General features: G+C 37.7%; 1 protein-coding gene across 5 annotated transcripts in view; it reads right to left on the minus strand.

The window, feature by feature from the left end:
* The window catches only part of TENM1 (teneurin transmembrane protein 1), a 908,570-nt gene that overhangs the window by 240,699 nt on the left and 641,736 nt on the right, over positions 1 to 26,135 (minus strand). For all 5 annotated transcript variants that reach the window (XM_032196349.1, XM_032196354.1, XM_032196351.1 and 2 more), the window contains one exon: positions 9,567 to 9,845. In XM_032196349.1, coding sequence (XP_032052240.1) covers positions 9,567 to 9,783 — 217 coding nt within the window. In that variant the 5' untranslated portion in view covers positions 9,784 to 9,845. The remainder of the gene's footprint in view (positions 1 to 9,566; positions 9,846 to 26,135) is intronic.

Consider the following 26,135-nt stretch of genomic DNA (forward strand, 5'->3'; position numbering starts at 1 on the left):
CTATTGCCTGGCTACTTGTCCAAGAGGCAGCATCATGTTCATGGGGGCATACCATGCATACATACTTCGTGATGCATAGGGATGGCATCTACAGGAAAGTGTAATGACCTTGAACATCTGTAGGATTTTAAAGGTGATCGATTGATCTTTATTATTTGATTTCTATTATTTTACTCCTACTGTTAGGAAGCATTCTAAAAATTCCAGGAAAGGCACTTTACTAAGTAAAGTACTTTGAAGACTGTTTGATCATGAAATATAGCACTCCCATTTATCTGCTTTGCAAGGAAAGCTCTGCAGAGTTTGTATCACACATCTGTGTTAAGAAAGTGGAAAGTGCTTGCAGAAGGGAGGTACAGAGTCTTCTCCACTGCCAGGCATGCAGGAAGGATGTTTTTGGCACTTTGGTTTTAGAGACAGATTTGCCCCACTTCCAGGGACCATAGGCAGCATAATCTGATGCTGCTTTTCTGCTCTCAGACAGGCTGCAGCTGGAATTGTCAGTACTCGCTGTTTTATTGTGTAACTGATGCTTGGGGTGGTGAAAGAATCAATCTGTGGTGTTCAACATTACCTTATTCCTTTCATGCTGTTTTTTCCATCTGAGCTAAAGATGCTTCATCCACTTGCGGAACATTCCTAATGAGTGGCAGTCAGCAGGAAACTGATTTTTGAGCAGCTTCCAATAAAACTGAAGCTTTGAAAGAAGAACCTTAGATTTTAAATCACATCCACAATTTATTTCACATATAATGCCTTTAGAACAAAGTTCAAAAGTATTTGAGTCTAATTCTCAAAAGAAAAACTAATGCAAGTTCTAAATGAGTTAGAATATACCCATCCTGCTGCTTAACCACATTCCCAGCAATGTTATCAACACACTGAGCTACTTCTTGACAATTCTTTATTTCACAAAATCTTCTGACAGATACATAATTGAGAAACCCTAGGAAGAAATGTTATTTTGTTTCAGTATCTGCTCTATAAATGAACATAAGCAAACTAGATTTTTTTTTTTTTTTTCCTCCCAGAAAATAAAATGGTTCTTCTTTGTTTCAAGAGTGACGTAAAAGACACAGCAAGAGTACCTACAATAAAATGGCTTGCAGGACAAATGCAGAGCTGTTCGCTTGCTCCCATGTTCTGTAATACTTGCTTAGCCCTAAATTCCTTATGTTTGTTCATATCTTTTTTTTTTACCTTACAACAGATCATGGACATTTTTAAATGTTACAGGAAGAGGCAGTATTAATATAGCAAGAGCATTTTGCAGGTATCATTTCAGGCTCTGAGAAGCAGAACTCCAAGCCAGAGTATGCAATACATTAACTCAAAAGCTTAAGCCTCTACTGTAGGTATTCCAGTAGTATTAGGTACAGTAAGGATTAGGTACTGTAAGGATTGCTATATCTTGGTTTCTCTTACAGTTATTCTCCCCTTATGATTTTTATTTCTATGATTCCTGGCATTTTACACCGTGGAAAATCAGTGATTCAGAGAAGAGAATGGGAATCAGGATTGCCTTTTGTATCTGTACACCGACAAATGGATTGTTAAGCTTGTGTAATGTCTAGAGAATGTTTTTTTATTCCTTAGATGAGATTTGTTAGCGGGGGATTGGAAACGCGCTGTGATCCTTCTCTCATTTATTTCCTTTCTCAGCAGTTTTCTCTCATTTTTCCTCTTTGTCTGATATTCACTTTTAAAATCAAAAGAATTACTGATGAGAATGAAGCTACTTTTGATACCACAAGGCATTTTTTCACTAAGATGATGGTACACACTGTAAGGTTGGAAGCAGCACTACAGGAATGGTGCCAGCAGGTTACAAGGTTTTGTAACACATTTGAGATCCTGTAAGGGAGCACCCACTCGAGTCTTGGGGGAAAACTCTCTTTGTACATTCAGTTTTACTTGTGGACTTTGATTTGATGAGGGGAAGGAAAAGTATTCCCTCCATAAGGTTTTAAATGAGCCTCAAAATGCAGTTTCCTCACCCCAATTATTCCAAAGAGAGAAATTTCCAATTGGCAAATCAAGAAAGACTGTCCTGAGGAGGCCTGAAACTAAGTGCTTCTTTTTCTTTCCTTAGAGTCTGCAGATACTCCCCGTGCAGAAGAGAAGGCTGAAGTCCAGGCAGCCACAGGGAAGCACTCATCACGCTGTTTTTCTCTGGGAGACAGTAACATCATCATCATTAGACCACAACGAGCCAAAGAAAGCACAGTGCAGCACAACAGGAATCTGTGTTTTTGGGAGGGAATACAGGAGGAGACAACAGGCTAAAGCTTTAGGAGTGTGGATACTTTTACTCTGGCTCACAGGTAGCCTTTTTTGGGGGAATGTGAAGCTCATAAACACTCAGACCAGATGGTGTAACACAGCAGCACGAGATGGAGCTTATTAGCTATCACTTCTGTCCATTAGCGTACAGCCCAGAAACCTCCAGGACCTCTAAACCACGCTTTGCTGACAGCTGAGTCCCTTTCTCAAGAAGAGCACATGGTACAGGCTGCGTGTGCATCATCACGCAGACACCATTCCTGTGCTGTGCTTCAGGTTGCTGCTCTGAAGTGCACAGGTACAAAAGCTGCTTCCATTAACTTCCGCAGAGACTTCCTAAATTACTGAAATAACATTGTAGACAACATTAAAAGGCTAAAAGTTATATGTCTGGCATTTACAAACAAGAGAGAATAAACCTGATGATGTGAAGTACCTAGACATTTTTGATACAAGACCTATCTAATAATAATGTATTACCAAAGAAATCTGCTCTGTTTTTTTAAATGGTGGAGTTTCCAGGAGATTGCTCACAAAAATAATTGGTTTCCTCTGCAGTTAACCTGTTCCTACCTTCTCCTTCCAAACCTTGGGAATGCTTCATTCCATGACAATACAATCACCTCCCACAACATGTCAATATGCAGCTCTAAACAAATTATGCACTTTAAATTAAAAAAAAATAAAAATTATAAATTTCACCCTTCAATAACCCACAATTCTCATCATACAGAAATTACTGGGAGCAGAATCAAACAACCTAAGTGTTCAAAACTACCTCACTTCTACAAGACTGCGTAGCAGTGGTTCTTCTAAGGGAGATTTTTCCTTTCCATTTTACATTTTTGCTTCTCCTTTTCAAAACTACTGTTCTCCCATCCAGCTGCAAACATTAAAAATGCACTTTACCGTGTCCTGTCTACATGTCAGTAACCATTATGATGCTCTGTATTTTGATAGTCTTTATTCACTGAATAATACTGTCAAGGGCTCCAAAATATGCAACTAGCACGTAGGAGCTTTATTGAACTCTTCTACCCTGCTCTGTCCAACACCAGTTCAGCACCAACAATGTGCTGCCTTCTTAATACCAACCAGAGTTTGGGGATGCCCCTGACACAACATTTTCCCTTCTTACACTGCCTTCATGGAAGTTTCAAAGCACCAAGTCCATATTCATGCGGATAAGACTCAGCTTTCCAAGCTCCTGTTATGCCAAATTGCACAGGCTGTAAATATGAGTGTCAAGTAATCAACTGCTCCAAATGTCTACTAGAAATGCCGAACCTCACAGCCATTCTGCTGGCATCCATCTCGTCTCAGAGGGCTCCTGAGACCATGAACTTATGCTATGCTTAACTATTATTCTAGTGTTTCATAGAAGGGAAAAAGCTGATAAAAATTGGCATCTTTACCCTTATAGGTCATTTAATAATAAAGTAATTGAAACAAAGAACAAGTGCTATATACAGCCCAAATTCTACTCTCCATGGCTCTGGTAGAAACACAAAACAGATCTGCAGGCCCAAGTGGACTTCCATAATTCTTAAATCAGAAAATAATATGGGTATTATGCAAAAAGTTTTTGCTTCTTTGCAGATGAACAAAAAACGCCATGACATTTTCCTGACAGGACAATTTCTACCTGTCCTTGTTAGCATGCCTCATATTTATTTCTCTGATTATAAATAAAAGTGTTTTGACTGGTCACATGAAGTTAAAAGTAGCATGTGTTTAAATCTGCCTTCCTGGTAAGCTTAAATTTGCAGAACTGTGGAGCATAACAAAGCAACCCACTGGTTCCTGCACTCCACATATAGTTTCTCCTTCCTAAGGAAAGAAATCGCTATTCAGCACCAGGACATGTCTGTTACCTACATATCCACATTTGAGATGCAATGCTACGGAGTGCAAGAATGAGAATCTTATGGCAACAGCAGTGAGCTAAAAAAAAGATAAATCAGGGATGAAACAGAATTGGGTTCATGCTGAAAAGACATTTGTAACCTACACCTCTTCGTGAAGCCCATAGGCTTTGTTCAAGGAAGATTTTGAACATCAGCTTGATCTATTTACCTCTTGCTCCTTAAGACAATTTCATATAACTTCTCCAACACATCTACCAATCTTCAGCTCTTGTCCTACAAAGATGAGTTTTCCTCAGTTCTTGAACTAAAAGCATAAAACGTACATTTTTTATGAAGCACTGTAAAATGTCCTTTCCCAGAATACTAGCAATGCTGACTTTTTCCAGACACATTTAACGTAAGATGTTTGCTGTTGGATTCTCTTCCTAGGAATAAATCCAGTTTGCCTTGCCCATAATGCAGTTCAATGTATCTTGCCAGGAAATACACGTTTGTCTAACCAGAAATTTACTGCCGTATGCTCATTTTGTTAACGATCAATAAACTTGATCATGCCAATGACTCAATCCCAGATGCTTATCCTATCAGGGATTCATTCCTCTAAACCAGTGTTTTCTACAAATCTATAATTATCCTAAAAGCAATAAAGCCTTTGTAGGGCCAATATTTGTGGAATACAACTCTTTTCATATTTACTTTGGTGGAAACACAGAAAGCTGTAGAAGAAAACAGAGTTTTAATGATGTAAATGTGTCACAAATAAGATCAATGTGAAAATGTGTTTGGTACATTTGTGAGAATTTTCTTCCTCGCAGCCAGGTCCATCAATGAGTTTTCTACCAAGAACATTTCTGGTGTTTTTTGCCAATTCTACCCCATCTCTTTCAAGTACAAAACACTGTGTTACCAATTCTTCCTAGAGTTAATTTGCTGTGTTTGCCAATATCCACAAGCTATATGATACTGGGTCTGCCAGGAAATCACTTCATAACATCATCTTGCCAGGATGAGATACTGTAGATTTACATATCTTCAGATAAACAGGAGTTTGAACATTCCAGTGATTAAAAAAATGTATTTTAAGATGCTCTCATTATACAATTAGCACTGAATCTTCAGGAGAGAATGACACTGTTGGGAGAATTTTGTACCTGTTCATACCGAGTTCTTCGGCCAGCAAATCTTGACTCATCTTGGAACAGTCTGTGGTGTCATTTGTTAGGTCTAAATTGTCAGCTAACTACAAGGTTCTGACACAAATAACCCCAGAGATGCAACTGATCTTGTATTGCATGCTTCAGGATGGACATCAATATTAGACCTCAGGAATACTGTATAGGAATCATTGCTTAAATGATTAATAGATTAGATTAAGTTCTAGATGAAGCTTGTGATAGATTCCATATTAGCTGCTGAATTTTTCTTTCATATTGCTATCTATTATATTCGTGAAAAATGACTAAGAAATCTTTGAGGAGTTAAGATTTGATCTAAAACTTCAGGAATTGCAAGGAATATAAGAATAGTGCAAAAGTTAAGTATTTTGTATTTGGGTATTGTTTGCAATGTTTAAAACCAAGAAACTTATAATTTCCAAGATCACATAGCTTCTCAAACAAAGCTTTGACATGAAAATATGTTTTCAAAAATACTAGCAATGTTGGTCAATACTGCAGGATATATCTGAGACCTTTGTAAACATTTCCTTTGAGTTCACATTATGCAGAGTTCTGGTTTATGCAGATTGTCTATATATGCAAACACAAATACTACACATCATAAATTAACATAACCTCAGATTACAATCAAAAGTTTTCATAGAAATAAATCCTGAATATTGACAGTAACAATGAAGTAGTCAAACTGCTCGTATATGTAACAAAACAAACAAAAACCTTCAAGAAATTGCTGAGCTGTATCAATATTTTGAGCTATAAATCACATTTAATTCTGAAGCTATTTACTACATTCAAAAGTGCCCGGTCTATTCTATATAAGCTACTGTGGTTAGGTAGCAGAATACAAACGTCCTTATGGACATTAATGCAGATACAAATTCTTCCAGTTTCCATAAACATTTAAATTAATGATTCTTTTCACAAAAACAAAATCAGCACAAACATGTACACCTATATTTGTTCCTGGTACAAGCTTCTCTCTAATTTTTTACTCTGAAGTGTTCTTCTCATATTCCACCATTAGAATTCATGTTTGACTGCTGTCTCACTCATCACCATTATCACTTTATTCATGACTGTTACTACGTGCCTGTTTTCTCAACTATTCTCACACCTTTCATGCATGAAGTTCATGGATTTTACCCTAATTTTGCAATCCATCAAATACTGGGTACTATTTCAACTGCAGCTTGCAGCTACAGAAGAATACCTTCAGATAAACTGGGGATGCCCCTTTAACTTAAAAAAAAATAAATAAAAAAATAGAATTTTTAACATTTAGAATTTTCTCAGCCTTAAGTCTTTCTTCAGATAATGATGGTCTGAAGCAATTTCACATTACAGCTTTCTCCTTGCAGAACAATCCTTTTTGAGGGACCATGGGTTTTCTGTTTTCTGTTTTTTTGTTTGTTTTGTTTTGTTTGGTTGGTTGGTTGGTTTGTTGTTGTTTTTTTTTTTACATTCCAAGGATGTGCCAACCATGAGAAAAAGTTTGTTAATGGTGCTGAGGAGGAATTTTAGAAAAGAATGCATAAAAAACAAATTCCACATACAGTTTAACAGATTTGTGCCAGCTGCATAGTCCATAACAGAACCTGCTTTTTTTTTTTTTTTTTTTTTAAACCTCTCAATACTGACTGAGCAAATACTAAGAATCACCAGGAACTTTGGCTGTCCTTTTGGAAACAGCACATTAGAACTGCAATCAAATCAAATTCTGGCTGCAGCCTGAAATTTTACACTCAGCTTTACAACTTTCTTTGCTCTTGCATGAATTTTGAACTCAACACATTTTACATTTCAAAGCAATGATGCTTGCCAGGCCAAGCCTTTGGGCTCAATTTGTGGCAGGACAAATCTATATGATTTAAATCAACACAGAGATACAGAGATGAATTTGTGGAAAGCTGAACAGATATATCTAGCAGTGCAGTTACTAACTCAGTTGCAACAAACTGAATTTGTCAGAGGACAATACCATGACTTCTGGCACAGCAACGTTTGACTGCAACCTCACAAACCAATATACACGTGTATGTTTTAAAAAAGATCTTTTGTGCTCAATAAATATTACTTTAAAACATACAGACCTAGACTTAATTAAGGTAAGAAGATGCCTCAAGGTAAGCAAGTATTTAAGCACTGCCCTATGTACTGACAAACTACTGCATAGGCTCAAGAGTTTTGCTGCAAAAGTAAGCATCAAGCCTCATACTCTTATTTGAGCCAGTACAACACTGCGTTGCTTCTAAGAAGGAAAATACAAACGTTTGTAAAACAGAAGACCTGCAAATTCGTGTGATATCTCCTAAAAATTAATTTGCCTCGAAAAATCTTGGCCCATGTATTTCCAATAAAATTATTTTAGAACGTTGAGTGTAAAATACTTGGTATGCTAAAGCATCCATCTGGTTCCTAATACACCAGTCCTGAATAAATGAGGTAAGTTTATGCCTGACAATTTCTTGCAGAAATGCACGCTAATTTGTCCACTTCTCCAAAATTATTAACATGATTGCTTTCAGAGGCACTGTTCTGGAAGAATAAATTCAGCATAGGCCACACAGACTGGTTTCCTATGCCTGAGCAGAGCGATCACGACCCTTACATACTTGTCCGAGTTGGTGGAGCTATAGCTAGCACAGGTCCCAGCATCAGTAAAGCTCTGTCCTCAAGGAGCTCTTCAGAGGCCTGACAATGCAGAGGCAATGCTTTCAGTGCTCGAGTTGTCAGGAGCAAGGTAGTTACTTTAAGTAGGTCTACAAGTACATTTGCATCATCTCCAGCACAGCAGCACAGACGCATCTTAGTTAACCAAACTCTCCTGACAAATGCAAGATCATTTGTCATGAGCCAAACACGGTGGTGAAGTTTTCTACAGACTACTTTGTTGAGATTTGTATTCGTGACTTTTTGTTTCCCAATACTGCAGTTTTGTAGCTCTCTGGAGGGACCATATATACATGTATGGAGGCTATCTCTAGCAGCTAGCTATCATTTCTTCCATGAATTACAGGTACCTTCAGACAACATCAGCACTACAAATGTAGCTTGATTCAGAATATCTGTCATAAAACCAGAAAGGCTGTAAGAGAAATGTAGCACAACTATTCTCATTTTTTGCATTAATTTACACATCACAGAGGAAACATTTTTTTCCATCTTCAAAAGCATATTTGTGATTTGTTTGTCAAAAAAAAATAATAATTATTTTAATACTCAGAAAATCTGGGAGAGACTTGGCTGCCTCAGGAGTGGAAGACTTTTTTTTTTTTAAAGTAAGTACAGAAATTATTAGCTGAGAAATAGTGGCCACACTAAAATGGATCAATTTAACCACTTCCTTGAAGAGCAGGCAGGGGTTGCTCAGAGACCTTTTATCTTTAAGGGGACAGACTCTATGCTTCCAACAAGTACACCAATCCTTAAAAATACTCTTCTTGCACCACCACCCTTCCTGAATTTGTGATGGAGCTAAAGGCAACAGATAAGCCACTTTGCTGTACAAAATGTGTTAAATGCAGCATACGGATTACCACGAGAAGCAGTCAGGGAGTGCTGCAGTAAATTCTTCCCATTTCCTTCCACTTTAATCTGTTTTCAGCCTATATCTTTATCTAAACGGGAGCTTTTCCTATCCTTGGCTGCAACATCAGAAGCTCTCAAGTGTTTATTCCAGAGTTCTGTCCATACCTTGCAAAAGGCTAAAACCAACCAACCAAAAAGAACTCAACCATCTGCTTTTTTCTTACAATACACAATAATTTTTAGTTTTACTCATAAAACTTTATATATTTCAGGTTACTTATAAGATTACATATTTTGTTAAGAGGATTGTTGTATTTGAATTCATTGCAGACATAATGCAGAGATAACCTACAAAATCAACTTTGATTTTGTACCCAAATCCACATAACACATGCAAAGGTAGTAAACAATTAACTAGGCAATGCTAGTGAGAAAAGTAGCCACTCCTAAAGAAAAAATTATCTGTAGCTATCACGTGATGGTCTGCTGAATGCCACTTGGTCCATACTGCTACAAAAGCTCTTCTACCTGAAAAAAACTCCTATACTTCTAACATTGCAGTATGGTTAAAAAAAATACAGTAAGAAGTATGTTATCACCACATGCTTTTGAAAACAAAATGGCTGCTTGCCTGCTGACATCATTATATGCTTCATAGCGAGTAATCAAAAGACATTATTGTAATTAGTAGGTAAAATAAATGATTTACCTTGCGTGGATTGGTCAATAGTTTTTCTTTTTCTGCTCTGACTGTTATAATTAAGTCTTAGCTCTTGGCTATATTCATTCAGAGTTTCTCTTGAGTCATAAGATTGTCTTTGCTTTCTGCCATCTTCACTTTCATCTGAAGAACTTGTGTAAGTTAAATCCACTTCATGTTTAACTTTTGACAGTGGCTGGTAGGGTTTGCAGTCCATCTGCTCCATCTCTCATTAAATAGGCTCAAAGTCATGAAAACAAGCAACTGGAAATCCTTAAGGAAATAGTCCTGGGGAAAAAATACAAACAATAATCAGTTTCAGATATCACATATAAATATTTAGCTCTCAAAGGCCCAATTTTATTTTTAGTAGATATGAACCAATTAAATTGTATTTATATCACCACAACCAAGGAAAGAATCTGAATATGTCTAATTTTACTGTCTTACTGTTTAAAAATGATATTAAAATAACAATAACTTGAGAAACAAACAAACAAAACCCCCAAATCTTAAGTACTATCGCACTACACCAAGCAATAACTGTGCACAGTTATTGCATAGAGTATGTTACAAAACCACCCATTTGGTATTAAAGCTAGGATGGAACAGTTACTACTTCTCTAAAGAGGTGGACATTCATCTTAAATGAAAATAACATCTTAATGTCCTTTAAAATATGAAGTATAGAAACCAGGAAGTTAATTGTTTTGAAGTACTCTCCTGTAAATAAAATTACATTTAGTGAATAATAATAGGCTTCACAGTTTAGAAAACCATCAAGACTTAGTAAAAATAAGTAATATGCCCCCTGTTACTCTGCGAGAGCACACAGTAGTCATTGTGTGAAGGAGGTCATTGCCCTTTCAGATTGTGTGGCCATTTCAAGAAGAAGCTTCCACCCTGAAGCACAACCCTGTTTTTCCTCCACATCCCATCGAAACTCTTACTGACGTGGGGGCCACACTGATCCTCAGTGAAACCTTCCAAGATGCAGCTTGCAGTTGGGAATATCATTGAAATGATGTTCAAATCCAATATCATTATAAATAAGTGGCCTGCAGATGCACATGCAACCTGTGCACTTGCTCTGCAACCTTGCTTTCATGAAGCTGTTCCCATCGCGCATTTTAATGCCAACTCTGCGATGAGATGACAGGGGTGCATGGTGACAGGGGTGCATGGAACACCTTCTACAGCAGAAGTACAGTTCACAGGCAGTTAGCTCTGGTAAAGCAAGCTTGTTTTTTTGTTTGTTTGTTTGTTTGTTTGTTTTTTCTTTATATATTAACTGATGCTGTTAACCTAGAAAACTAAACATAACAAGAAAGGCAGCTGTAAATATCAATGCTGATGGACCAAAACCATAGAAATTCAGAGATTTTGCTTAATAAAAAAGCAATTGCTGGCAGCTTTGTAATGATTGTAAGATCAGCAGCAGAGAGAAGTCATTTAATGCCTGATCTGGTACCAGCCCAACTGCCCCCAGGTGCACCAGGGACCTGTAACTCCGCATGTCCCCAGCTGCGAGTGTGCTACCTGAAACTCCAAAAAGTGACCACAGAAAAAGAGAAAAGAGACAAAAAAGAAACAAAAATATTACAGAAAGCACGTTTTGTTAGAGGACTACAGAGATGAATTTAACTTCTGAAATTGAAGTCTTGAAAAATCACTGATGGCAGCTGTTACTGTGTTCTAGCACAGCAAAAGTTCATCTCCTGCTTGTGTGGGCTCCCAGTGCTTGTGAAAGGATTGGCATCCCGAGCAGGAGTGGCAAAAACACAGTGCATGGAGCAAGGAGGGAACAAATAAGGCTTCTGACACAGAAACAGGAGTACAAAAGCCAGGCCTGCTGATCCCGGTGGCATGGCAGGAGGGGAGAGCTCTCCAGTGGGGGCAGTGTGGTGAGCCTGCCCTGCCCTGCTCTTACACCCACCACGTGCAGAAAGAGGTTAAAGACATGGCTTTGCTTGAAACAGACTCTCAGGGAGGTTATCCTGTTGTTTAACCTGAGATGGAAAAGCTCTCCAGAAATAAATGCAACACAGCATCTGAATAAAGAGCTTTAGCATGTATATATTGTACAAATGTACATGTATATATAAAGTTCAGATCTCTTACACAACAAAGTCGGTTTCAAAGCACCCAAGTCAATTAAAGCTCCTCAAGAAAGAAAAGGAGAACTAAAGAGCCAAGCTGAGCAAGCTGCCTGTCTGCTAGAGACAAGCTGGTGGGCAAACGTGCTGGGGTTTCAACAACAAGCTCAAGGTTTTGCGCTCAGGATTGATTGCACTGTATCAAGTTGGTGTTAAGATGCTTTTGTAGACAAGTTCCTACTAAGTGCTATTTGCTTTTCAAAAGCTATATGCCTAAATAATTCGCTGTTATTTGCCAACATTTCCCAAAGAAGTACTTACTTTATGAGTTGCTTTAATACTCTCACCTGCGATAGGAGAGTGGAAAGGTGTCGTGACTTAGAGGCACAAGGTGGGCTTAAAAGATTACCTAATGGCTCTGTAGAGATGGTTACTGACAGGGAAAAGCCTCCCCACACATCCTGTCTGACACAACACATGGAAATGATGCTGGAGAACTCAGGGAAAAATGAGGAGGAATTATAAGGGCCTCTACCAAGAAGATGCAGGAGACGAGAGAAATTTTGCCATGGAGCTGCAAGCGCGATGCCTCAGACACATGCAGTGTGTCCCTCTTCAGAAAGCACCGCAAACCTAACAAACTGAGCTCATCAGGGCAGTTTTAGAGCACACTGGTGTAAAATAACAACAATATAAAAAAAAGTCAGAAGGAAGACCAATTGCAGCCTGTCCAGCCAACTCTCCCCTTCCCAACCCATGCCAGTGCTACTGGTACCAACAGCCCAGAGCCTCGGGTGTCACGGGAAGCTCTGGCCTCCTTCCACATGATGACTGTGCTTATGCTTCTTTTAGTTTTCCTTAAGGCATTAATATGCCATAAAGCCACAGCTACCTGGCCTGATGTGCAAGGAGCTGATAAATCATTTGCAAGAGCTGGAAAAATACTTCATAAAATTTTTCAACACAAAATGCTTTTATAAACCAGGAACATGCAACAAAATACTGACCATGTCTTCAAGCTTTTCTACAGCAAGAGATTCCTTTGCATTTAATGAATGATGGTGAGTTATGGTAAGTTGAATTTAAACACTGGCAATCAAATACTTGACCTTATTCCATATTTTTTTGGAGAAAGACAACTCAATAAACAACCCAAAATGCTGGAGTAAACCAGGAATTTAAAGAATATTGCCTGGATGTTTACAAGGGTTTCTTCAAATAACTGGACTTCAAGTAACTAAACAAAACACCCAGCCGATCAATATCAAATTGACCTTGTCAGCAAAATAATAAAGTCTCATCAAAGCTTACAGTTCCTCTAAGTGACCTTTGTATGAGTGTCTTAATGCTCTCCTCCTCACAGACCGCTTTTTTGATCTTTTCATTAGTGTTCTTTCATTGAAATGCTGAACAGAATATTTAACAAAATATAGTTTTTATAAAGATACGTTACCATGTTACACTTAATACATAAAACATAGAAATAATGCATTTATTTAGATGTTAAAATGCAGATAATACTCAACCATACTTTAAAACAGATCACACAGTTTACAGTTAGATTTATGGAATACACAGCTAATTTTAATTCCCAATGAAACACTGTTTCCAAAACCATCAAAAAGCTCTATTAGATGGGAGAACACCACATTAAGTCATTGAACTAATACAGATGTGTATATGGATTTATGGTTTTAATGTATGTTTTATGCGTATGTTGTTTTAAACGCATGTTGTACGTCTGTTCAGAAATGATTTTCACATTCCACTTGCAAACCCTCTTACATCACTCGCCCATTTTCACGTTCCACATAGATCAGGATCACAGAATCACAGAATGGTTTGGGTTGGAAGGTACCTTATAGACCATCTAATTCCAGATCCTGCTTGCTTAGAAACACAACAAAATCAGGACAGCTGTGGCTTACCAGACAGCCTATGCCGAGGATGTTTGCACATACTGATCAATAGGTATTTTATGAGAAAACTCAGGGTATGCAGCTATACTGCACAGAAGCTCTGCACTCAAGCACAGCAACACCACAGAAACCACATGGCTTTGGATAAATTCCCATCAGGATGCTCTTATCAGGTGCCCATTTCATAAGATCTCCATACTGACTACCCACGATCAACCCCATCAATATTAATTGTCAGTGGTATATCCAGCTGGCTACCAGTAAACCAGACTTATTTAGAGGTCAGGAACAAGAACATGAAGCACTGTAACCTGTTTTGGCCTCAACTGAGCATTAGGTCCAATACTCACTTACTCCAAAATACACAGAATTAAAATGTAATTGCAGTTATGATGCTGAAATATAACCAGGAAAGTGTAATTGTTTGCAACCTAAATTCAGAAGACAGCCTTGTGTAATTCCATTTTGCACTCTCAGAGGGCTGTTTTATCAACCCCACCTGCACATTTGCTCAATTCCCTCACACATTTCTTTCCATTCAACATATACTGTTAGCTGAAAGTTATCATTTGCCTATTACATCTTCAGACCACTGATTTCTGAAAACGAACAACTAAGCAGAAATTGCATCGCTGGATAGCTTAAGGCAAAAACAACAGTACTGTTATTCTGCAAGTCTATTCTGATATATAAAACTATAAAATACAAAAGGCAAAACAAAAGCAAATACTCCTGATATAAATCTTTGAGAAATGCAATACCAAGAAGAAAAACAAACAAACAAACAAACAAATAGCAAAACAACAAAGCAGAACAATCTTGTGACCTTGTGCAGACCATCAATACTATATCCCTCAAATATTTGTTTGGGTATTATAAACAATGGAAGTCCTTTCATCCTTCAAGTTCTACATTTTACAGAACAGTTATACACATAGAGAAGGATATCAGTCAAAATGGCTGAGCAGCCATAGAGTAGGAACAAATCAGTATCTAGATGGTGTATGAAATTAGGCAGCAATAGGAAGACATCTAGAAAGACTATTTAAGTTTGCAGAATGGAAGCAGGTACTACTTTTCACTGGAAGAAAAAAAAGTCATACACTAACCAAGAAAAAGCAATTGAAGCAACCCACAAACAACTGAGGAAAGACTCAGAGGAATTTAAAAAACAAAACAAAACAAGAAGCAAACAAAATTTAGGCAAATGTTCTTAGTGGACTGTAAAATAGAAGCACATCAAAAGATATTCAAAGGCAATGTGATACCTTTGAATGACATAGGAACCATTGAGTATGATGTGGCCAGTATTTCTGTGTATAAGAATTGGAAATATTGAGACAATGAAATATTCCTGCCTTAAAGTGGAGTACATCAGACATGGAAGTTCAAAATGCAGTTTTCAGGGAAATACCGCACGTTAAAAATGCTCCCTAGAGGGCATGTGGTTTTAATGTATGGGTGGATTACAATTCTTCATACATTTTTATGTCGTGACAGACACAAGAGGGATAAGGTTCATTTTCACATCTAATGGTCTTCATTTAAAATTAGTCAAAGTCTCATTCAATTCTTGTTAACAAGGTGGTTCAGAGAGTCGTTCATTTTATCAAAAATTTCAGAGAAAACACTAGAGAATAAAATCATAAAGAAGGTAAGTCAGGTTGTGGCAGAATGTGACATACAGAAAGCCTGACAGTGAACTGAGACGCATACGTTATGGCAGCTACTCAAGTGCAATACCCAACTCTTGGCCAAGATGTACCCTTCACTTTACTTGGAGAATCACCACTGACTGCAAAATGACACAACTCCCTCATGCTTGCTTTCGGAAACCAGACGAGAGAGCTGGTCAGATCAGTTAGAGAGCTTAGGTCAATGGGGGTTCAAGCACAAAAGATCAGGCTCTGCTGCCAAGGTATGAAGCACATCCATGACTCAGGGCAATACATCCTGGCCAGGTTCAGAATATCCTCTAAACTCTAAGTCTTTCTGGAAAACTGTGCTTTAGGTAATACAATTCCTGGTCTTATTGCAGGATAACTCCTGGTGAGAACTTTTAATTTCAAATAATGAAATCACCATGAGAGGTGTTGTAAAGTATTTCTGCATCTCAAAGCTTCATCTGGGAATGCTGCAGAATGTGAAGAAAGCCTGTGTTTAATTAACACTAACCTGACGTCTCTTGATGCAGTACAGAACACACAGGAACATCAATCACCTTTGTGAAAATTGCCTTTGCAACTTTCTAACTACTTCCTAACTGCAAAGCAGGGATGATATAGGGAAAGAGGTAAAGTTTACCCTGTATGAGAGTGTAGGTTGAGTTTATGGCATCGTTATTTCTATATGGATTCTACAAAAGTCATTTTTCACTCCAGGGAGTAAAAACATACGTATGGTCAAGGTTGTATTTTCTTAGTAAAAGATGTTTTAAAATGAGACTAGAATTGAAGAAAGGGTCATTGCCTTTCACATTCAAGTATGCTTGGGACAGCTAAGCTTACTGCCATCACACAGGACGTTTCCAATATACACCAGACACTTGTTTGTACTGAATGTATCCAGATGAAGCAATCAAATTCTCTTCAGTGGAAGCTCTGGTTGCTCTCCAGTGCTACGGTTACTGTTTTGCAGTCAAGGGCAAAATGTTGCATTTTTAAAATATGAAATTAGGAGACTCCTTTTAATAACTGAGTTTTATGAAAATATAGTTTCACTTGGATTTCTTCTGAACTAGAGGTTAAAAAAAAAAAGTATTTTTTAGTGTGTATAAATATATGCTATATACATTATATACATGCGCACATACTATGCAAGTGGTATCATTTCTCTAACAACAGAACACAATAAACTGCAGTGTACATGTACTTATGTGTATGCCAGTAGGAGAAATGGCATCTTAACTTAGTAAACATGCATTGTCTTTTGTGAGGCATGCTGTTTTAAAATACACAGACATAGAGGAAATATATTATATTCGTTTACATGTGACAAGAAAAAACGGAATTGTTTTTTGGCTATTTGATGATAATGAAAATTGTATGGCCATCAAATTGAGATAATTATTGCTGTGTCTCTTTTCCAACTGTGTGCTTAATTAAGAAGACCCAGTAAGCCCTAATTAGCAACAATGTAATTTTTAAAACCCAATTTAGTATCAGTGAAATTACAAAAATTGAAAATAACATGTTCTATTCAGATATTATTAATTTCTTGAGATACCAATTTAAATTTTGAAGTATAATAAGGTCAGCGCATGAGAATAATTTACAATGCATCAATACCATGGACCATCTAAGAAAACAAAGTATTAGATTGTTTGTCACTGATACTAGTTGCCTTGGCAATGGTGTTTGAAATATCGAGCTGAGAATTTTGTCTCCATTCCCATTTTTCCTTTTTTCAGTTAGAATAAGGGAAGAAGCCTTCATTGAACAAACAGACATATTCACCAGAGTACTTATGGACATATCAAAGCACAAGGCCATGTTTAAGCATCATCATACCTGATGAAACAAAAGCTTTGATCAGTTGACATCACAGTGAACAAAAGCACAAAAAGGGAATTTTACTGGTTGAGGTTATTTCTTGCTGGCACTGTTCTTATGTTTTCTTTCTCCTGTCTAAGAAAGATCCCACAAGACATCATGGAACATCCCAGGGGGGCTCAGCAATTTTCTTTCCCACTTAAAGAACCGAAAAACCTACCAAACAAAAATCTCTGAAACAAAATGCTGAAGGGTCACAACTCAATTTTGCCAATGGGTCACGGTATCTTAAATATTATCAGGATCTCTGTAGTCTTGCCTACTCCTCAGCTTTGTTGTGGCTTGCTCTTCTCATTGACTGTGTTCTGGGTAAGGAACTGCTTCTTCATTTATTTTCGCTGCATTAGGACTTCAAGGATTTCTAGAAGCAGCACTGATTTAGTGTCAGGTTTGTTTCCAGTATAGCCTAAAATGTCAGAGTACTTATATTAGGCATGTGATCCACACTTTCGTGTCTAACAAGTAGACAAACATTCAAACAAGTTATCACAGCGGCTGTGTAAGAAGAACTACTTATGAAGCTACCACTATTCAATATACACAAAAAATTAACTTTCCACTTTTTTCCTAAATACTTCGTTTTCTTAACTTTTGCTTTTCTAACTCTAGGAATAAATGCCATGAATAATTGTGCAGTTCTGACATCATCTAAGTTACAGCTTAAAAAGCTATTCAGGCATTTGAAGTGTATGTGTGTGTGTGTATATATTTCAGGCATTTGAAGTGTGTTTGTGTGTGTATATATTTTATTATTATTATTATTTTTTTTTTTTTACAAGAAAACCTGACTACTGCCTGACCACACAACCAACATCCGCACCACCTTCATTTGAAGTATCACCACTCTGGTTGCCATTTGCATGCCTGACACCATCATGCCTGTGAACTCATCTTACTACTCCTTTTCTTCTTGCTTTGATGTCTGCCAAAGTATTCAGTGTCTTCAAGTGCCACTGTTCTGACAAGCAGACCCTCCCAATGGACTTGTACTATATAGTGTGACTTCCAGAAGTGCTATTATTTGAGCTGGTGTCAGATCGATTTTCTTCCTGTTCATGATAATGCTATGATCTTACAGGGTTGAAATTACTGCTGATTTATGCCTTGACGCAACCCCTCGAGAACTGGCTTGTATCAGCATGTCACCTATGAAAAGGTACATTTGAATCCTCTGAGATCTTTTGAGTGGAACCTTTGTTCTCATTTCAATAGAGAATCTTTTGTAATAGATGTTTGCTAGAAATTTCTCCTGCAAGTACCGAGAATCTTCTGTAGTGCAAACTGGAAATACATTACGCTTCTATCCATTTTTACCACTTGTAAGTATTGGAGTCTTCTTGGCAGAGACAAATTTAAGATAAGTTCTCCATCCACAACCTTATGCTTTTTGCAAATTGATTATACCATTTTCTTCAGCACTTCACAAAGTGCAGTAAAATGTTCTGCTGGCCCTGGAGAGTAGGAACGTTCCCCATCTTTGTGTCTAAAGGTTCACCTCCACAAGGAAATGTCACAGACTAAAACCATACAGTTATGCCTCCTTGTTCTTGTGGAACTCAACCTCTTTATGTCACGGCATTCTTTTAATTGGACTTAAGAACAGGAAATAATTTCCTCTGTTGATTGAACATTATTCACATTTCTACTTATTCTGCCTTTTAACATTATGGAAATCTTTAGTTTTCTCACTACAAATAGCCCCTTACCTGCATCTTAGTAAGCGTTGTTTTCCATAAAATGTAGCATCTCTTCAGGAAAAAATCATTAACAGGTATACAATGATTTCATTTTTAAACAACTAACCTCGCAAATTGCAATTGAAATCTTCTCACCTGTTTTTAAAATCACTTTCTGAAATCTTTTTTTTTTTTTTTTTCTTTCCTGTTGGTAGAACTAATTTAGCTAAACTATTTTTTTTTCTTTTTGTGTTCAACTTTACCTCTGTGATGGAAGACAGAAGACAGACACGGGGATGCAGCCATTTTTTCTTATGGCTTTATGAACATCTTGGCCATTTATTTCCAATAACACACTAGGGAAAACATTTTAGGTAGATAAAGATACAATGCTAATTCAGACAGAAGTTCAATGTTGAACATGAATTTGTTCAACTATCTGTGTAAAATACACTGCAACTGCATTAAAGCATGAGCAAGTTAAGAAAAAAAATAAAAAAATTCCTCAGCCTCACTAGAAACTAGTCATTTCCACTCAGAAATACTTCTTCAAACTGGGTGGCTGTTGTATTTACTAAGCCATCACTACATAAAGCATCTTCTCAGTGGGGCCTCTAAACACTTCCAGACAGGTTAAAAAGCTTTTCAGTGAGGAGTTACTGGCCAATTCCTGTTTGCCATGTCTTTTTTTCAGTGTAGGTGCTGCTGATACGGATATTGCTTTTTCTCTGAATTTAGGCATCACTATCAACAACAGGCTTTTCAAGAACACTAGAGGAGGGACTGAAGGCAACAAATTGTTTGGAAACTGGTATTCTGCAACAACTAATTTTGATGAACCTCCAAAAACAGAGTCAATAGCCTCTGTGTCCCCAGGGACAACCCCAGGAGAGCAGGATGACCACAACCACCTAGGTCCACCGGCTAGGAGGAATGAATCTGTGCCACTCTCTACTCGTTGGAATAAGATCTCAAAACTCTGAGCTACTTAAGGCCATGTATTGCATACCTGATACACAAGTATCTCCGGTGATTACCCTGCCACAGCACTTGCAGGAACATATTCTCCTTAGCCCCCACGTAACTACTCCATTTAGCTCAGTTTGCTTTCTTCAGATGAAAGAAAAAGGAAAAAGAAGGAAGAAACAGGTGCATGTGGCTTTTATCTGTTGCCTTTACACGTATCTATGCATACACACATACACACAAACACACAGATGTATGTGTGTGTATATATATATATATATGTACACACACTAGCAGCCTTTAAAAAAAAAAAAAAAATCAGAACCATTATCCCTGCCTTAATATTAGGATCTGCTGTTGTCTTGGTGAATCATTTTTCCTTGGAGACAATGTGCGGATAACAATTCAGCTCCTGTTAATTTTATTTACATTGGGAAAAGTAGGAGGACTGTAATAGACGTTTAATGTGAAGCTCTGTTTGTTTCATGAGCAAGTAAAATGTCACTTCCCTTTCCCAAAGCACCAAGAGGCTCCTTTTACTGTGACAGAACACAATTATATGTTAGGGCTCTGCTGTCTCTTTCCAGCCAACAAGGCAAGAAAATGACCTTTCTTTAACCTATGGCTGAATTGCATTATATTCAGTTCAGTGAACATCCTTTTTTATATTCTCCTGTATCAAGTGCCTTCTTACTGAGGTTAGGAAATGGGAACCTGCCTTCTACAACTGCCAGTGATCTCATGCTTTCCAAAAAAACCCTTCCTTTCAGGAGGGATGTTTACTCTCATCCCACCCTTCATTCACTGGTTTGCAGCGTTTGTAAATACCTGAAAACGTTCAGAGCTGGTAAGAAGCCTCTGCCAGCATGATGTGGTTACTGGCTGCTGCACTAAAAGGTCAGGAAGAAACATCCCACGTACACTCACTCACTCCACATCTTGCAGTGGTCTTGTGCAGGATAATGGTGTTCTGAGAGTCCCCATGTTTCTCCTCCACTCCGCAAACTACACATCTTATCTGCCCTGTTTTATGGGTAGCTCGGTATGGAAAGGAAAGAGATGGTCCCCACTACACAGGTCCCCACTACATCTGTGCTTGGGTTTACTGCTTGGGGAAGCAGAAGAAAGTAGCTGTGACATTAATGAAGTAAGCCACTGCTGATCTGCACAAGAGAGCAAGTCAGCAGCGAAGGATTTGTGAACATGATGCTGAATGACAAATATCATTGCTGAAGAAAATTGCACTGTACAGCTGTAATGGAGTGTGCTGCTAGAAAATTAAGAAAGTTCAGAGACAAAAGAACACCGCAGAAATTATTATATATACACACAGCTCGAGTCACAAGTAGCCACAGAAATAAGCTGCCCTAGAAAAGCACTCAGCATCAATAGATCTGCAGAGAATTCCCTGCCTCACATATTGTAAATATTTATGTTAATGCTTCTAGGTGAGCAGGAGCTCGAAGGTTCGGCAGTTTGGCATGTGACAAGAAGTCTTCTGTCAACTGTTATTAAGGATGACTCAGATTAATCTCCCCTCTGCCTAAGAAGGAAGGTTGCATAGCTTAAGGACACCTTTCTAAACGCTACCATTTTACCAACATGCTGTTTGTTAACACTGCAGGCACTATTAACACGGAGGTAAAATGTGACTGCAGACGCCAAAGGAGACAGGCCAGTGACACGCATTGCATCAATTTCGGGATGAACTCTAGCCTCTTACAAGCTGAGCCCTGAGTTACTGCTATTGCACTGCACTGAAAACAAACAGGAGGAAGCAAATGCTGATAGTAAGATGAAACGGTCATTTCTTGTTCCATAGTAAAAGACATTTTGGTATATATCAGAAAGACGAAATTAAGTCCTGTGCCTACATCTGGAAGCACACCATGCCCAAGAAATGCTGCTCTGTGAAATGCCTGGGGCTACACATAGCTAGGGCATTCCCAGAATCCTGTGAATAGGAACATTGCTCTATATCAGCTATACAAGGAATACTTGCATGTGAGATGGACATCCTATGCCAACCTTTAAAAGGACAAAACTCTTTTTTTTTTTTTTAAAGTGAAAATACATTGCAAAATTGTCTAAACATTTACCTACATCAACATCTTTACCTGTCAAGAAAATTTTCTTTGAAAATTGATACTGGCTTTGGAATTTGATGTAAATTAAGGTTAAAGATCTCCATTATCAAAAACAGGGGAAAAAAAAGAGAGAAATAACTGCATTAATTCCTTTTAAGATGACCTAATAAAATACAGGCTTTATGGCCACCTACAGTATACTGTATAATTATGGAATGAAGATGCACTGTCCACAATAAACAAAACAACCAAACAAAATACCCACCAAACACTGTAGATGCAATCCATTTCCTAAAAGTAAACCCACCAAACACTGTAGATGCAATCCATTTCCTAAAAGCACAGGTCTGAATATGCTCATAGAGCATGAGTCCTGTCACTGCATTCCCTTAGTAAACATCTGGCTCTCAAAGGGTGTGTCTCATTTATGGTTTTTACAAACACATATATTTTTGGCTTCAAAAATAGTACAAGTAGAATTGTTTTAATCTATGCAAATTTTTACTTTCTAGGGAAAAAAATGCAGAAATTCCTCCCACACATAGATTCTAGTTATATTTTTATATCTCAGCTTTATAGAATTACATGCAACACAAACCTGCAGGCTGAACACTAAACATTAGCATGAAATTTGCTACTAAAGCAATCATTAAAGGGTCTATTTCTCATTTCAGCTCCAACAATTCCCAACCCCATTATTAATAGACTTCCAGCTAAGCTTTGATCAGGACTGGAGACCTAATCACTGTTCAGATACACACAAAAGAAACCTTTATTCTTTGCTGGTACATACAGCTCTTACAACAGCTGACTTTGAACTACGCGTGGTGAAGATGTCTCCAGAAATAAACAAGGATAGAAACGAAGAGGCTCTGATTCTGCGCTGCTCTGTGGTGCTCTTCTGAGAACAGCAGGATCTGGTCCCTGGGTGGACATCCCAGACAGAGCACTCTGAAGGAACAGCAGTTATCTTTCCAGTGGCTTCAGCTGATCTGTATTTAGGGAATGAGAGCGTTCCCTACATGAACGTGGTAGAGTGAGTATCATATCTACAAAAAGAATACAATAGTCAACTTATTACTGGAAACAGCTGAATAGCTGGAGTAAAGAAACTTTGTTCAGCACCGAGAACTGCTGAGAAGGAGGCACCATTTCCATCCAGCTCTTGTCAAACAGCACAGCACAGCACCAACCTAATTCTGCCCATCTCTCACTCAAAGTCCTGCTAGTAAGTGAAATGCATTGGGATTTTTTTCTTGCCTGAAACAAACTCAGGTATAAAGTCAAAGTATTTAAAACAACTTGGCAGAATTCATCATCTTTTGCTATGTCAGCGTTCTCAGCCCAATAATCACTATTAAGTATGCTATGCTTGTCAGCAAAAATGTCTACAGGGAAGAACAAAGTAGAAACTTTTTATACTTTTCTTTCCCCTTGTGTTTCAATTTTATTAATTTAAAATAAAAAAAAAAAAAGACAATAAAAAGCAAACAAATGAGTTCAGTTAGTGTTACTGCTAACCACTGAACATTTGGTAAGCAGACAATTATTATAGTCCATGTGACATACTGAAAAACACTGCTCTTTGGTTAGACTTCTTTAAACATAATGTATACTTTAATAAAAACAGAAACACAACAACTCCTGTTCCAGACTACATTGTAAACTACACATTTGTAACCTCCTTGCATCCACTGGTTTATTACTTGATAGTTTTATAATTTATGATTGGAAAACGAGCTCACTAAAATTACAAACATATACTGTACAGGAAAGGTCATCCTTACCATTACCATCTTAATATTGAAAAATTAAGTCAGAGGCACATTTCCTTTTGCTGGGAGCCTGTGCCAGTATGGAGCACACATGCTCTGAACTCTGTTGGGAACTACGCTGACTCACAGTGGCGTAATTGAGCTCAGCCTCCAACTGCACAATGTAATGTCATTTCTTCTGTCCAAGTAAGAGGGCCATGATAACCATCACAAAAGCGCTGGGAGAAACTGACAAAACCTGTCTTAGCTGTTTGAGCATGTCCATTTTACAACCACAGATGTTTGCAGGCTTCAATAGCTTGGCTTTAAACCATCTTAAACTGTATTTCAGCCCAAAAGTAATTTGGATAACAAACAGCATTAGTTGAGTTTGGAATTAAAAACCCTCCTTAATCTATTTGTGACAAGGGAAGGAAAAGAGAAGCTCATATTCTATTGAAGACATGGGGCACACAAGATGTTAAAAAGTAAATCTGGAATTTAAACATTATTAGGGTAACATCCAAATGTTGGAGATCTCAAGTTAATCAGCTGACCAGAACACCAAGTAAATTTATCTCCCTGTTGAGTTTAAACAAAAAAGGAAACAGGAGAAATTGAATACTTATAGCATAAATAGCCAGGGTGAAATCTGGAAGGTAATCAACATTATCATATTTACTGAAAGTTAAAGACTTAAATTAGTGAGTACCATGCATTTATCTACCTAATTTCAGCTTGCTAACAATCTAGCCCAATCATCATTTTCCACGTCAAATGGTTATGAGTAGTAGTCAATAAATGTTTAATAATGAACAAACACCTTTTTACATCAGACAAGTAACAAAAACATCACCTTTTTACAAAACAAACACCTTTTTACATCAACAAAACCAAACCAAAACCAAAACATACACATTTTTACATCAGAATAAATAACCAAAACATAACAAGACATACAGTTTCATTAGCTTCAGGAATACACAAAAAAGGAAAACGGGTCTGCTTGGGATACTGCTGCTTATAATAATGAATAATATTTTATCAGAAAATTGTGTTGTTTGCATGGAAACGGTAAGAAAGCAATGGTAATGGCCATTTAGTGATCTCTGCGTGGCTGATTTTAATAGTATTAGTTTGGATTTTAGCTAATGAATATTAATTTTATTATCACAAATTTAACTGATAAACTGAGAAAAAACATTCGTAAAAGTTATCTGACGCATTTAAGCATCATGCAAATATTGAAGCACTCTGAGAAGTATCCTGCTCAGAAAACACAAACCAATAGAGAAAAAGCATAAGAAATGATGACAAAAATCTGCAGAAATCTGTCACTGCCACACACATGCAGCTGACTCCCACTGCCAGGGCCATTACCATGGGGACAGCGGTACTGCACACCCTGTATCGTGGTCCCTTTTACCAGTTCTTTATTATTCCAAAAACATCATTAAAGAAATAAAGAACAGTTCTCCCAACTGCCAGTTTTTCAGTTCAGAACCCACTGCTCTCAATTCCCAGCCAGTGTAAGATTATTTCTGATTGAGTCACGTTAAGCACTGAACTCCACAGTCGGTTTAGATTGTGTAATTCGGAGCTCTGTCAACAGGATTAGGCTGATCTCAGCAGAGATGCGCAAGTTCCTAAGAAGTTAAGGTCTCCCAGATTTAAAATAAATAAATAAGGAAGCCCAAGTTAATCATCAGAAACAGCCTAATCAGATTAAGGTTGTGAACTCTGGACTACCACAGTGTTTTCCAGCAGCTCAGCAAGCTTAATCCACAAGTGGATAATACGATACAAAGCATTGCTATTAAATATTCCCTTGGAAGACACTAAACCTATCATTTCGGTAGTGGCAACAAATATCTTTGCAAAATCTAATAAGAGATTTAACCAAGATCTTTAAGCAAGCTATCAAGGGCTACAACTGTTGCCGTGTTAATCCTTTTTCATTCCACAAACATATTTCTTTGGGTATTCAAGCTCAGTGTCGCTTAAGATAACTAAATATTTCACTGGGAATATATTAAAGTCTTCCCTTCATACAGCAACTTCAACTAACAATTAATTTTAAAAACTACGTTTCAGCACCCACATTTCCAAGACAGGCCAATTAACAAGGGCACGAAACTGTTCCTCCTCTGCCATGGACAGTTTGTGATTCATGCAAATTTCTACAGAACTTCATGCTCCATTCTGCATCTCTCCTTTCATCCCAAAGCTACCATAACCCTTTTCCTCTCACTTCACAGAAGGGTGCTCTGCCTTTGAGACTGCTGATACGACACTGAGGTCTGATCACAGGTCTGTTCAAGGTCTGACACACATATACAACAGATTTTTCAAAAGTATGTGCATGAAATATCAGCTGTCACATATTACCAAGGAATGCTAAATTTTTCCACTTATTTTTATGGGTAACAGTAAATTATAATGCTGTATATTCCTAATAAACAAAATCAGTTCCCTGAACAAGCTGTGTTAGATGCCTAACAACTTCGGGGCATACAAGTATAGTGGTTT

The sequence above is a fragment of the Aythya fuligula genome, chromosome 13, assembly GCF_009819795.1.
Source record: "Aythya fuligula isolate bAytFul2 chromosome 13, bAytFul2.pri, whole genome shotgun sequence".
In the NCBI taxonomy this organism is placed as follows: domain Eukaryota; kingdom Metazoa; phylum Chordata; class Aves; order Anseriformes; family Anatidae; genus Aythya; species Aythya fuligula.